The 15,983-nt window shown below is 42.3% G+C and overlaps 1 protein-coding gene across 2 annotated transcripts in view; it reads left to right on the top strand.

Moving 5' to 3' along the window:
* Positions 1-15,983, top strand: part of SLAIN2 (SLAIN motif family member 2) — a 98,858-nt gene that overhangs the window by 36,137 nt on the left and 46,738 nt on the right. For both annotated transcript variants that reach the window (XM_077477523.1, XM_077477524.1), the window contains exons 2-3: positions 7,164-7,312; positions 11,785-11,952. In XM_077477523.1, the coding sequence (XP_077333649.1) occupies positions 7,164-7,312; positions 11,785-11,952 (317 nt within the window). The remainder of the gene's footprint in view (positions 1-7,163; positions 7,313-11,784; positions 11,953-15,983) is intronic.

The following is a 15,983-nucleotide window of genomic DNA, read 5'->3' as shown; positions in this document are numbered from 1 at the left end:
TTACCCCAGACCAACACATATGTGTGGATGAGTCCCTGATAAAATTTTCTGCCAGGCTGGGGCTAAAGCAATTTATTCCCTCCAAAAGGGCCCGCTATGGAGTGAAGATGTATAAGTTGTGTGACCGAGCCACAGGGTATACATATTCCTTCATGGTATACGAAGGGAAGGACAGCCAGCTACATCCTCCTAATTGCCCCGAATACATCGGATCGAGTGGAAAAGTTGTTTGGGAACTCATAAACCCACTCCTTGAGAGAGGCTACCATCTGTATGTGGACAATTTTTATACCAGTTTACCCCTGTTCCGCAACCTCCATAGAATGCAAACTCCAGCATGTGGCACCGTAAGAACGAACCAGAAGGGCTTTCCTCAAAGCCTCGTCAACAAAAGGCTAAGAAAAGGCGAAGCGGCGAGTTTACGGAACGAGGAAATTTTGGCTGTGAAGTGGAGGGACAGAAGGGATGTCTACATGCTTTCTTAGATCCACAACAACACTTTTGTTGAGATCACCAGGAGGGATGGCCCAATACAAAAACCTACTTGTATCCATGAGTACAACATGTTCATGGGGGGTGTCGACTTGAACGACCAGATGCTCGAACCCTATCTTGCCACGAGAAGAACATACAAGTGGTATAAAAAAAATTCAATTTATTTCTTTAATTTGGCCATATACAACACGTATGTAATTTATCGTAAGTCCACAGAAAGACCCATACCCTTCCTTGGCTACCAGGAGGAAATCACCACTGCCCTTATATACCCCAACGGCCCACCACAAAACATTCGATCCGATGTAATTAGCAGACTCTCTGAACCCCACTTTCCTGACAAAATCCCTCCCAGACCAACAGGCCGAAGACATCAGAAAAAATGTCGGGTGTGCAGCAAACGAGGAGTGAGAAGAGACACCACTTATCATTGTGCCCAATGCCCTTCCCAACCAGGCCTCTGCATAGGTGACTGTTTCCGCCGTTACCAATACTTCAGTGAATTATTAGTGAAGTATGGTAACCCTAACCCTCACTTCCTGCCATTTACCTTCAAACCCCTTATGCCTCTGCTTGCTCTGTAACTGACCCTGGCTTGTTATTCGACCACACTTCTGCCTACTGATTTTGTACATACCTCTGCCTGATCTGGAACTGACCCTGGACTGTTATTCGACCATGTTTCTGCCTACTGATTCTGTACATACCTCTGCCTGATCTGGAACTGACCCTGGACTGTTTGACCATGCCTTTTGCCTGCCTCTTGGACTGATCTTGTACCCTCTCAGTGGACTAGTGGGATTCATAACAGGGGTCTCACATATGTGAGGGGCTCCAGAATAGTTTTTTTGGATGAAGAAGACAATTTCCTTTGTTTTCTCATTCCTAGATTAGGGTCTGGAGACTCGGAGGCTTCAAAGAGATTTGGGTGGGAGAAGCCTCTACCCCTATCCCCATTCTGTCCTGAACAAGGCCCTACTTCTGCCTGCTGCCTGTAGGACCTATACCATCATGCCTCTGCCTGTCGCATGAACTGACCACACCACATGGATGGACCATGTTCCTGCCTACTACCAGGACCAATATTTTGGCAATGCTGACGATCTCTGCCTGCACTGACCTTGGACTGTATATGGACAGTATCCCTGCCTGCTGCCAATATTGACTATGGACAGTATACCTGCCTGTTGCCTGGAAAATTGTGTTCACTTTTGCTGACCAAGTCCCTGTCTGCTGCCTGGACCAGTGCTATCATCCTGTGGACAACTGCGCTGCTAAAACCACAGGTAATCTTTTGTTTACTCTTTTCTCGGCAGAATGTATTTTGGGGTGTAATTCTTGGTATGTGCAGGCTATGTGTCCCTGGAACACCTGATGGTGTTCCTTGCATGTTGGGCCTCTGTATGTGGCCAAGCTGTGTAAAAGTCTCACACATTTGGTATCGTTATACTCAGGAGGAGTAGTAGAACGTATTTTGGGGTGTCATTTTTGCTATGTAAATGCTATGTGTTGGAAATATCTTATAAATGGACAACTTTGCGTAAAAAAAAAAATGCGTTTTAATTTTTTTTCCACATTTTCCCAAAACTTCTGGAAAAAAAATGAACCAATACAAACGACTCAATATGCCTCATAGATTATACGTTGGGGTGTTAGCTTTCCAAAATGGGGTCACTTTTTGGGCATTTCCATTGTCCTGGTGCTCCAGGGCCTTCAAAACTGTAATAGGTGGTTGAGAAATGAAATGTGTAATTTATGCTCCTAGAACGCCTGATGGTGCTATTTCAATATTGGGCCTCTGTATGTGGCCAGGCTGTGTAAAAGTCTCACACATTTGGTATCGTAATACTCAGAAGGAGTAGCAAAATGTATTTTGGGGTGTCATTTGTGGTATACACATGCCATGTGAGAGAAATAACCTATTACATTGAAAATTTTGTGAGGGGAAAAAAAAAAAAATCTTCATTTTGCAGAGAATTGTGGGAAAAAGATGACAACATCAAAAACCTCACCATGCATCTTAGTAAATACCTTGGAATTTCTACTTTAAAAAAAGGGGTCATTTGGGGGGTATTTGTACTTTCCTGACTTGTTCTGGTCGCAAGAAGTGAGATAGGCCACCAGTACATCAGATGTGATCAATTTTGTGCGATTCGCACCACAGCTTGTAGACTCTCTAACTTTCACAAAGACCAAATAATATCCACTAATTTGGGTTATTTTTACCAAAGATATGTAGCAGTATAAATTGTGGCCAAAATTTATGAAAAAAATATATAATTTGCAAAATTTTATCACAGAAACAAAGAAAAATGCGTTTTTTTTTCAAAATTTTCAGTCTTTTTTCATTTATAGCGCAAAAAAATAAAAACCCCAGAGGTGATCAAATACCACCAAAAGAAAGCTCTATTTGTGGGGAAAAAAAGGACACAAAATTCATTTGGGTACAGTGTTGCATGACTGAGTAATTGTCATTCAAAGTGTGAGAGCACCAAAAGCTGAAAATTGGTCTGGGCAGGAAGGGTGTTTAAGTGCCCAGTAAGCAAGTGGTTAATGTCCAGTGTGCATGGAGCCTAAAGTAAAAAAAAAAAAAAAAAGCGCCCCAGTCAAAAACTGATAACAGCCTGTGTGTGCTTGGACACATGGCATAATGTGATGGAGAGTTTGACTGTAGAAAAAAACTTCTGAAGCCAAAAACAGCTGCTGTAAAAAAAAGAAAAAAAAGTCCAGTGTGCATGAGGCCTCAGGGTGATCATTCAGTGAAGACATCTGACTAGCTCCCTGTCATAGGATCTCATGGGCTGTGCATAGTAGTTGAGCAGAAGATAATAAAAGAAGTGCAAGGTGTACAAGACACGTCCTGTGTACAGAGGAGGGGGTTTTATGGACGTTTGTAAGACGCCCAAGGTAGGCAACTGGTTAATAAAATGCTTTTGGATTGTAAATCTATCAAAAGATCGTTTTCAATTTAAGATACATTAATAATTTGGTTTATTCAGCACGAAATGGAGTTTAGTTATATAGTATGAGGCTGTATATTCTGCAATGTTTACATTTTTGGTAAACTCATTCAATGAATCCAAGCACTGAATTGATGCGTTCACACAATTTCACAGTAACCATGAGATAAATATAAGTAAGAGGCGCTGCAGGACAGAGGTGATATTTACTCTTTAAAAACTATGATTTAAATTAAATCCACCCTGCACCTATGCAGTTTGCTTTTGATCAGTTTCTGCAGTGCTTTTTGTTGTGCATTTTGCGTTTTTTTTTTTTTTTTTTTTTTTTTTTTTTTTTTTTGTCGCATTTACAATATATATATTTTTTTTTGGGCAATTTTATTGTTTGGTGGATTAAAAATTACAAAACACAAGACCGCACTGCATGCTTTTCTGCAGCTTCTCCATTGAAGTCAGTTGAACCAAAAATGCACCATTTTGCTTTTAAAATGGCTTTCCCTGACCCTTTCTAAAAATGTAACCGCTGAAACAAATCATGGATGTGAGTGCGTCCCATGTTAACCACTCACCCACTGGGCGAGTTCTAGCACTCCTCTCCTACATGTAAAAAAACATTTTTTGCTAGAAAATTACTCAGACTCCCAAAAAATTAAATAAAAATATTTATTTTTTATTATCATTTTGTTGTTTTTTTTTTTTTTTTTTTTTTTTTTTTTTAGAAGAGACTCTAGATAAAATGGTGATCATTGCAACTTTTTTTTGTCTCGGTATTTGCGCAGGTATTTTTCAAACGCAATTTATTTTTATTTTTTGCGGGGTGAAAAAACACTTTCATGAATAATAATAATAATAAAAAAAAAAACAGTAAAGTTAGCCCAATTTTTTTGTAAAGTGTGAAAGATGATAAACCGAGTAAATGGATGCCTAACATGTCACGCTTTAAAATTGCACGCACTGGTCGTATGGCGCCAAACTTCAATACTTAAAAAAAATCTCCAAAGGTGACGTTTACATTTCTTCTTACAGGTTACAGTTTTAGAGTTAGAGGAGGTCTAGTGCTAGAATTGTTGCTCTTGTGCTAACATTTGCAGCAATACCTCATGTGTGGTTTGAACATTGTTTACATATGCGGGCGCAACCTACATATACGTTTGATTCTGTATGCGAGCTCGTGGGATGGGGGCGCTTGAAATGGGCGTTTTTTTTTTTCGAGATATAGATATAGATATAGATATAGATATAGATATAGATATATATATATATATATATATATATATATATATATATATATATATATATATATATATATATATATATATATATATATATATATATATTTTACACTTTACCTTTTTAAAAAAAAAAAAAAGTATCACTTTTATTCCTATTACAAGGAATGTAAACATCCTTTGTTAAAGGTATGGTGTGTGATCTGTCCTTTTTCTGGAGCGATGTGGGGTCTATGAGACATGTCATAACATCGCGCCTGGGCCTTTGAGATTCATAGAGATTTCTGGGCACCATCTGTCCCTCAGAAATCCTCAAATCCTCTATGGCTAACTTCTGCCAGCGGCAGATTCTTTCTCCAGGTCGCCGATCGGTGGGGGGGGGGGGGGTGCGCCACCTCCTGCCGCCTGTAAGAACGATCGTGTGCCAACAGCTATGATTGATCTTACGTTGAAGGGAATCGTTGGCGGGAAAAAGATACCTGAATGATGCCTGCAGCTGCCGGCATCGTTCAGATATCACCACTGAAAGGCAATTGGTTAAATGAACTTTAGTGCGTTTCTGCGAAAAGCATTAAAGTCATAGATGTGAACCGAGCCTTAAACACCTGTTTGGTGTCCTGTCCTTTCGCAGTAGTTATTGTAGTAATTGGCCTAGTGATGGAAACCTTTTTGTCTGGGATGACCTCTTCTTCCGGTGGCCAGCTGAGGGATGATGGGGGTTGTGGCAGCCATAGTCTGTGTTCTGTCCACACAATACTTTTTATAGGCTTGTTTGTAATCTGTCAGAATTAGCAGCTGTTGTCAGTTTGCCTTTAAGCTATCCTGCCTCCACCTCATTATAGACAGAAGCAGTGATCTGCTCAGCCCTGCATACCTTACACACATAGTAACAGATTTATAGAGTAGTAGAGCTTGGTGTGACAGATGTGCTTTTCATGTCACAGGCCTGAGATTTACTTATAATTCAGGGTGTGGTGAATCCAAACAACACAGGCACATTTTGGACTTATTTTAGATCTGGTTATCACTGTTTTTGCAATCCTGTTTTTTACAAATGTTTACATCAAAATTAAACTAATTTAAAAGAGGTTTTTGGTTTTATTTATGTCAATTGGATATTTTGCACACATTTCATCTTACTCAAAGTTTACAGTAAGGGGTGTTTGTGCTGCTTCTGGCTGCTGCCCACATTTTACGATTGGTTTTCTCTACCCTCTTAGTCATGGCAGCCTATATTACATGTGTTCCCATGAGACACTTGTTTACATTCCTGGCTGGTGACATCCTATATATCTTCTCTGAGATTTCCACTCAAGAACGATTGATATCCAGGGTTCTCCTACAGCAGGATGTACAGCGTTTAATATGGAGCATATCAAAGGGGCAGATCGGTGACACTTGTGATGGAGGGGACTTTGGTTATCTGTGTGTTGGCGAGCTTGGATAGTGACTATTTCAATTCTGTAAATGGATTTTTTTGTTGGAGGGGGGGGGGAGGGGTGTGGGGGTAGTAAAGGACATATCTAAAGTGGTTGTAAACCCGTTTAAAAAAAAAAAAAAAAAAAAAACCTGCAAGACAAAGGCATAATGAGCTAGTATGCATAGCATACTAGCTCATTATAAATTGCTTACCTGAGATCGAAGCCCCCACAGCACAGTTTTCGTTCATCGATCCGGCGGCTGACGTCTCCCGGGGGGGGGGGGGGGGGTGCTTCCAGGTATTGCGGCTCCGGCACTGTGATTGGCCAGAGTAACTGCACAGTACAAGTTACAACTGGGAAAAAATTTTTACACACACACTATATTGGCATTATAACTAGGAGTCAGACATAAAGCTATATGAAAGGGGGGGGGGGGGTATAAATATTATTAAATTAGTACTAAGAGCTGAAACACTTTTATTTTTTGTATTATTATCTCCAGTCTATCAGCTTCCACCTTCTCTGGGTTCAGATGCTAATCTTCCCTTCACAGAGTTTTAAAGTAATTTTTTTTTTTTTAAACAACAAACATTTTATACTTACCTGCTCTGTGCAATGGTTTTGCACAGAGCAGCCCTGATTCTCTTCTTCTGGGCTCCCCCACCAACGCTTTTGGCTCCTCCTGCCTTCAGAGTGCTCCAATAGCAAGCTGCAAAGTGTAATATAGAGTGCCCCTATAGCAAGGTAAAATAAAACTACTCCCTTTTTTAGAACCACTCACTTCCTGCCCAGGACTACATGTCCCATGAAGCATTGCTCCTCGCACATTCACAAGTTCTCAAGCACTTACTGACATGTATGGATGATGTACTGAGCTGTATGTGTGTTGCACTGTATTTCCTGATATGTAAACAAATGATGCATTCTGTATGCAGGCCAACTAATTGGCTGGCCGATTAATCGATTATGAAAATAGTTGATTGATTTCATAATCGATTTGTTGTTGATTAATCGATTAGTTGTTTCTGTCCTATTCTAAACAGTGTTTTTATTTTCAGGTTGTATACTTCACCAAAGAAAAAGTTACCCTCATCACAGGAAACAGTCAGTCCCCTGGTTTGGTGTCGGCAGGTTTTTGACAGTCCCACGCCTGATGTGGAGTGTGCAAAAAAAAACCTTATCCACAGACTTGAGCAAACAATGTCAGGTGAGTAGTACATCATGCGCTGTACACGTGACCCAGAAATATATTGCTCAGGCTTTGCTCTCCCTATTAGTGATTCTAAAGCCAAGCTTTTTTTTTTTTTTCAATTAACAAACATGAGCGTGCCCCCATGGCAAGGCACTCATGCATGCTCGCTTCCTGAGCCGGTCTTCAGGTCGTGATTAGCAGCCACTGGCTTCTGCTGCTGTGTCTGAGCCATTGAGAAGGTAGAGAGCCGCTGCCCTTGTGCGCATTGCTGGATCGAGATGGGGCTCAGGTGATTATATGGGGGGAGGGGGGCAGCTGCTTGCAGAATGTTTTTTTACCTTAATGCAGCAAATGCATTAAGGTAAAAAACCTTCCGCCTATAGAAGCACCTTAAGGTCAATGGTCTTTCACAGAGCAGCCCCAGTCCTCCTCTTCTCGAGTCCCTCACCCACGACCCTGGTTATTATACCCCCCACCCCGCTGAATGCCCCCATAGCAAGGAACTCATGCATGCTCACTCCTGATCTGTGATTGACGGCCACTGGATTCTTCTGCTGTGTTTGAGCCATTGAGGAGGGAGAGAGCCCTGTACCGGATCGAGATGGTGCTCGGGTAACTTTTGGGGGGGGGGGGGGTGGTACAGCTGCTTGCAGAAGGTGTTTTACCTCAATGCAGCAGAACCACTTTAAGGTCAACCAAAACCGTTATGGAGGGAGAGTGGGGAAAAATTAGAAACAACTTCCTATGTTCTCACTGGTACTGGAAGGAAGAGGGATGGCTTTTAGACCTGCTTGCATTCCTGTTTATTTCCACTTAGTTTTATGCTGGGTGTTAAGAGGGGAAAATCTCACCCTCAGAAATAAAAGCCTGACAGAGGCTGTAACCCTTCATAATCTCCCCCAAAAATGTAATGACCACTGGAGCTCTTTTTTTTTTTTTTTTTTTTTTTTTTTATATATATATATATATAAACAACCTGTGATCTGTTGACCACAGATCTGGTCACAGGTGAGGTTTCATTTACTATATAGAAATATTAGACTGTGAACTTTGCCAATGTAGTTGGCCTTTGTCCAGTCAGCTTAGTGGATGTGGCGAAGCTCTACTGATTTTCCATCATCAATCATGTGCATGCAAAAATGCTTTTTTTTATTTACTTTTTTCTTGCACCTGATTGGGTGTAAGTAAGTACAAAGTGAAAGTACACAGTACGTAAGTACAAAGTGAAGCTTCCCCACACGCACTAAGCTCTGCAGAAAATGAGTTCAACTGCATTTGCAAAGTGCAGTCTATTTGCCTTTAGTAAACAACCCCAATGTGTGGATACATTTTGATTGGTCAGGATATTTGTTTTAGTTGCCTTAGCGACTTTTTTTACTTAAATGCTCAGTCTCTTAAGTAAATCATTTTTATGAGTAGCAAATGCTTTGGAAGGATTTACAATGAAATCCTTGTCCTTCTTGGTATGTTATGTAGGGAGTGTTACTTTTCTCGACATGATGTGCATTGGGCTTATTTTGAAGACCTGCAAAGTTATCTCTGTCCTAGCTGACTAAACATAGAACCACTGAAGTTTTGTTTACATGTCTTTAATGGAGATGCTGGCCACTATATGATCTATAAGAGATGGGTTTACCCCAAGAAACATTGTCAGCAGGGGCAGACTGGTGCATTAAGGGCACCAGGGAGGGGGTGGCCGGTGGTTGTTTGCTGCCCCCCCCCCCCCCCCCCCCCAAAAAAGAGAAAAAAAAAATGTCCATCAGCTGCCACTGTCTGTCAGTATAGTATGTTCATGTGCACGGAATGCAGTATTCAATTTGTCATGTCAAATTCTCTAACATAAAGACTTTATTTTCAATTACTGTTTAATGTGTTTGTTTACCATAAGTAGATAATCAAACTGAGAATAACTCCGTTCTTTCACATAAGACAAGTACAGTAGACCTTTATGCTAACTGACTCTAGCTAACAACATGTAGTGCAGCTATCCTTGGTGATTAATATTGAATTGTCTTTTGTTTTTTTAAGAAAAATTGCTTTATGTGTAATAACAGTCCTCATTGTCTAAAAGGGAACCAGTGAAAATAGGAACATGGAAGCCGCCATGAATTTAAATAAGTTGTGAGCGTGCTTGGCTCCTCCTCCTCAGTGTGCCACATAGGAAGCTGCTTCCTATTGTGGCAGGCTCAATTCCAAGCCACCATGGCTTGGCTCTGCCCCTCCTTCAGCACATGATTTGATTAAAAGCAGCAAGAGCCAATGACTCCCTTTGCTATCAATCTGCCCTGTGAGGAGGGAGAGAGCAGAGAGTGTCAGGGTGGATGGAGATCGGGCTCAGTAAGGCCAGCCATATACGGTTCCAGTCTCAGCCGATTCTGTAGGAGATTGAATTGTTAATCGATAAGCTGAATGCACCAATTTGATCAATCAATTTGGGTACAACCAACCTGCCAGATTCTCTTGCGCTTATCACTAGCAGCTGCTATAGCCGATAATCACTGTCTTCTCCCAGCGGGGATGGCTTCTTCCACCCCCACCGGGAGCAGACAATAGCTCAGCAGGAGCAATTACACTGTCAGCACTGTCTGTGTTGATGGGGGAGTAGTGCAGATTTCTTTCCTGCAACCTGTGGTTGTAGGAAAGAATTTGCACCGTGTATGGCATGCCTAAGTATAAAGAGGGGCTTGGTGGGAGCCGGACACAGGTTTTTTTACCTTTTTATATGCAGAGAATGTATTTAGAACCACTTTAAATGTTGCCAACTACAATGCTCGGTTATCCTGATCATGGGATTATTACCTGAGCATCCACTGACCTAGATCAAGTGTAGAAGGCAGTAGTTTATATTTTTCAGATTCATTAAATGCTTGCTTGTTCTGCATCCCTGGCTCACTATTTGGTGAAACCAGAAACCGATTGATGACAATGGAGCCCACAGCTTTTAAAATCAAGTTTGAAATAAAGCACTCTCCATTACTATCCTGACATGTTCCCTCTAGGAACATTGAGGATTAGGGATAGCCATGCTGCATCTGTACCAACATGGACCTGTTTGGTTTTCTGAGAAAAGGAAAGCGCCAAACCTCATGAACAGTGCTTATGGTATTTCCATGTCTGTTACAGCAGTATCAAAACCAAAAGCAAACATCTGTTATATTTTTGCAGCTTACCAGTTCTTAGATGCGATGACTGCATTTGTTTTTCTTTTTTAAAGTGTTACTAAACCCAGGATCCTGTATTCACTATATCTGGTCTCCCACCGTACACAGAACATGGAAATTCAGTTATTTTAGTAAATGTAAACTGCAAAATACCTTTTCTCATCAGCAGTATTTAGCTAGCTTGTAACTTCTATCAATGTCTGGTTAAAGCTTGTAGGAGGAGTTTTCATTCTACTGACTGTTCTATGAGGCTACATGACCCCTGATCCTCTGTCTGGACAGTGCTGATTGGCCCTGTGCGGATTATATGCACCCTCCCCAAAAAAAAAGAAAAGAAAAACTCACTAGTCATACACAATAAACTGAGCATGTGCAGCCTGACGCCAAAGGCTCTGTCTTATCAGGCAATAGATGGGGACAGTGGAAGAAGGGGAGGATCAGAGAAGACCGGATCAAACAGCCTTTTTACACAATGCAGAGGGTTAACCCCTTAGATTTCACAGTGAGTGTAATAAGCATGCCTTACTGCAGGTAAGCTCTAATGAGCAGGGCCCTCTGATCCCTCCTATATTGATTTGTATTGTAACTGTACTGTCTGCCCCCCATGTTGTAAAGTGCTGCGCAAACTGTTGGCGCTATATAAATCCTGTATAATATAGAGACCGATTTTATTGTTGTGGGTTTTGTAACACTTTAAGCTTGCTTTCTTCTATTTTCATCTGGTAATCCAGTCAGCAAGTCTGTTTTTTTCACAAGATAAAGCTCTCCAGCAGAATGTATCAGTCTACATGGATGAAACAAACCATTTAACCTTGGCAGCAGTCATTAAAATGATCAGCTTTTATTTATTCATGCAAAACCTTTATCTCAAAAAGAGGAAAATGTTTGCTGTAACTGATTATAAAGTGGGAGCTGGAGATTGGCTTCAATTGTTACTGCCTGCTATGCCTCCTGTTCTCAATCCTCCAGAGTTGTGTCTCGCTAATACAGGAGATGTGTTGCTGGTCATATCACCAGGTAAAAACACAGGGGAGAAAAGCCAGAGAAAAGAAAAGGAATGCAGCCACCCTTCTAATGATTGGTAATACATTTTTAGGTTTAATACCGCTTTTAGGGTGATGGGTACCAGCCAAGTCATTGGTGGGGTTTGGTCCACAAAAAATAACTCTTCATACTGGTAAATTTTATATTTAGAGATTTAAACCGTTGTACTATAAGGCCAAATCTATTTATGTAGTTTGTATAGTTCTTGTGTAACATTGAAAATAAAACCTTAAAGCCTCAACACATTTGACATGGTAATGTAACTATTTCTCTATTTTACAGCCACCAAGAGGCAGAGTATGTACAGCATTCCTTATAGTTCATCCAGCTATGCCAGCTCCTACAGTCCCAATCCTAGTGGAAGTCCATACAACAGCGGCTATAGCTCCCCATCCTCCACTCCAGTGAGACCCCCAGTAGTGCGGCAGCTGGTTCTGCCCAGCAACACAGGTGAGTAAACCTCAGTATTTACGTGACCAGGCGTGGGTTTTTTTTCTGTGCCATTTTAAAATGTCTGCATTATGTATGTGCTGTAAGAGTTTTTTTTTGTTTTTGAATTTTAATGTTTTGTCAGCACAGACATTTTGCTCTGTTTTTAATCATTGAGGTGATATCCCCAGCAGGCTTTTTTGGTGGCTGTGGCTGACTTGTACACCTTTAGATGGGGCAGGTCAATACAACTTTAGGATTTTGGTGAGCTCTAAGGCAGGCCATAGATTATGCAATTTTTGTTGGAATTGAAAATTGCTCAATTCCCCCATCAACAGTCAACGTTGATAGAAAACTCCCTCCTGTGGAGCTATTGTGTTCTCCTGGTGGGGGCGCGGGGAGCCGTCCTTGTCGAGCACAATGATTACTGCTGGCGGCTGCAGCCACTGGCAAAAATTGCATGCTAAAAATCTCACATGCTGTTTGTACTCAAGTTGATCGATGGATCGACTTTGGTACAAACAGCCTGCCTATAGATGGATCGCATCTCGGCCCGTCCCTGCTGAACCAGCCAAGTTTCGATCCATTGTTTAACCAGTCAAGGGTATTTGAACTCGGACAGATGCAAAAATTAAAAAATGACAGCTGGGGTTATCTTAGTAGCAGGATTCTATGAAAACAGCAGCATGGCCTTTTTCAAAAGCTTTTCCAAAATGGTCTTCCAGGAGATCATATGAGATATAGGCACCGCCTCCAACAAGAACAGGAAATGCATCACCAGATACACTTTAAAGTGATACAAAATTTTCGTGTTTTTTTTTTTTTTCTTTAAAAATAACAGACATATTGTACTTGCCTGCTCTGTGCTGTGGTTTTGCACAGGGCAGCCCGGATTCTCCTCCTCGGTCGCTTGCCAGCCTTCCTGGCCCCTCCTTATTGTCGAGGGCCCCCACAGCAAGCAGCTTGCTATGAAGGCACCAAGCTGAGCCACAGTTCTGTGTGCCCATTCAGACATGGAGCCGCAGTTCAAACCTGCCCCTTCTCTCTCCTGATTAGCTAACTGACTTTGACAGCAGCGGGAGCCAATGGCGCCACGGCTGTATTTCGGCCAATTAGGACGGGAGTCCCAGGTGGCTAAGGCAATAGTACACATCGCTCGATCGAGCTTGGCTCATGTGAGTATTAGGAGGGCTGCTGCACACTGAAGGTTTTTTTAATCTTGCATTAAGGAAAAAAACCTTCTGCCTTTTAGAATTTAAAGCCCCTTTCACACAGGCAGTCAAATCAGGTCCACCTGTCTGTTTTTCAGAATAACCTGATCGGAAGGTCCATGAATTCCTCTGGACAGGCGGGTGTCAGCAAATTTGTGTCTGTTTTTACACCCGCCTGCCCTCCAGGTCTGATCTGGCCCACTAAAACAAAAGGGCATCTGTCCTCCTTGCTTTTAGGCAGAGCCGATCGGAGGGTAGTCAATCGGAGGGTAGTCGGGTGTAAACAGACAGTGGAATCTGTTTACTCCAGCTGCAAATAGAGCAGAGTGGGCTCTGTCTGTGTCTTCCACCTACTCTACTCCAATCGGGAGGGGAATCGATGAGCTAATCCCCTGCTGATTGGTACAGAATCCGCGTCATGTTAAAGGAGCCTTAAAGGAAGTTCTGCTGAACTAGTCAGTTTGTGTTTCCTCTGGCCAAAGGAGATGCATCGCCTGGAGCTTGGGTGATGGAGGCCTCGGTTTCTCTTGCTTTCCTTTTATTCCACCCATGCCTTTTACCTACCTGATTCCTTTGGGAGCAGCTAGTAGGGTTTTCTGCAAGATCCCTCCTTGGTACAGTGAGAAGGTGGCTTGGTTCCCTTTATCCTTCTGTACTTGGCAAGGGCCATGCCCTGAAACATGCCCCCTTGACAGGGACAAGCACGGGCAGCATGGGTTCCCAATGTGGGTGTCTGTGTGCATACACTGAAGGGCACATTGTTTGGGGCTCACGCAGTAGCAGCGTGGGTGTGTGACCTGTGTTCTCGTTTGACTGGATGATGCAGGGGCAGTAATACCGGGTGGGGGTAAAGTAATTTCCAGACGCTGGAGGCTGTATTTTCAAGCTTTATTCTAGGGGAAGGGTCAGCTGATCCTTTAATGGCGGTTCCTTTCAGCAAAGGCTTCTCAGGACATTACAGGTAGAGAAGGTAATACTGCATTTTAGACTTTTCAATGCAGATTGTAGCTCAGGTGGATACAGGTGCCTTGGCACCAGCAGGATATAGGTTAGCTGGAGGTTTCCGTATCTGCTTGCTGTCACTTGTGTATGTTCCTAGGTTTTCACCTAGCATGTAATCTGCAATCTGGGGCACCTTGGTGTTGGGCTCGTCCTATCTAGAGCTTTTTAGAGGGTGTCTGGGGGTCCTGACTGGATTTCTACAGGATATAGCTCCGGAGAGAGGACGAATCTGACAGTGCTTTGTCAAAATCTACAGTGCAAGGAGTTGACCTCTTCCTTCCAATCTTTGGGTCTTGGTAGATATGAGACCTCTACCCAACCTGACCAGTGCCAAGTTCCCCTACTCCTGTGCTGTCTTCTGTAGCGGTTCCTCAGAAAGTGGATCATGTGGGTGGTTAACGCTTTCCAGAGTTATTGCTAGGTGTACAAATGATATTGGGCTAGAGCCCATAGCGGGGAAGTAAAGAGTCATACGCTTGGACGAGCATGCACATGTATATAATATTCCCACCCAGGGGAATTACAACTGGGTGCATTCCCACCCAGGTAAAATGCAAGTGGGCACAATACAACTGAGTGCAATGCTATGCAGACTCTCTTGGGGGAAAAAAGCACTTTTTTCTACCTGCAAAAATAGTTATTTTATTACATTTTATATATATATATATATATATATATATATATATATATATATATATATATATATATATATATATATATATATATATATATAATATAAAAAATTTTCGTACAGCGAAAGGGGAGAGAATGAATGATTGAATATATCCAGATTCCAGCAGCACCTTAACTCTTCCGCCATGGCCACCCTTCTGATCTCCTGCTGTCCTCAAGCATAATTGCAGTGTGACTCTGCAGGTCAGGCACCAGACTAGTGGGCGGTGCCGCGCCTGCTGGATACAAGGAGAAATCCAGCCGGTCATTCTGTTCTCCTGCTGCTACCCTCAGGCATATCACTCCACAGCCTGCAGGTAACAGTTCAGTGGACGGTGCCAGAAAATTTGGCTGCTGACTGACCTTTCTTTTTACTCTAAGGCAAGCTCCGAACCCAAAGTGGCCCCAGGGCACTGAGGGCAGACTGCCTACCGGGAAATTTCCCGGCAGGCCAGTCCAGCCCTGACGGCACGGCTGCACCTGGTAAGAGACTCTGGGCTATAGCTCCAGAAACCACCCCCTAGCAACACCACTGACTCTTTCCCAGCTGGATTCATGCAAGAAGTCCAGCGAAAGGAAACTTCCTCTACTTTAAGGGGAGATCAGGATGATTCTTTCTGTGATTGTAGTTGCTAATTCCCCAGCAGTGAGGAAAGCACAGGGGAATGCAATCTCCAAGAGCTAAATGTCTTTAGAAAATGTGGATGTCCTTTTAGGCTTGATTCACACCTATGCATTTCTAGTGCTTTTTGCTTTTTGCAGATTTGCTCTACAGAACGTGTTCCATAAGAAACCATGTTGAATGGGCTGCTGTTCAAATCTGAAAAATGCATAAAGCACTAAAAATGCATATGTGTGAATCCAGCCTTAGGCTGGATTCACACCTATGCAGTTTTAGTGCTTTTTGCATTTTGCAGATTTGCACTACAGTCGATTTAACATGGTTTCCTATGGAACTCGTTCTGTAGTGCAAATCTGCAAAAAGCACTAAAAATGCATAGGTGTGAATCAAGCCTTAGGGGCTATGTAGTAGGCTTGACATTCAAGTCTGGGAAAGTCTGTTTTTGCAAACTGGCATGTGCAGTATTAGTACTTAAGGGAGGACAAGGTTTTTCCAATCCACTGTTAGCTCACCGATCACGTTATTATTATTGTTTCTATTTGCGG

This window comes from Lithobates pipiens, unplaced genomic scaffold (assembly GCF_037356315.1).
Source record: "Lithobates pipiens isolate NorthernLeopardFrog02 unplaced genomic scaffold, aLitPip1_a1.2 Scaffold_13, whole genome shotgun sequence".
NCBI lineage: Eukaryota > Metazoa > Chordata > Amphibia > Anura > Ranidae > Lithobates > Lithobates pipiens.
Note: the sequence above shows the minus strand (reverse complement) of the source record. Positions and strands in the feature narration are given on the sequence as shown.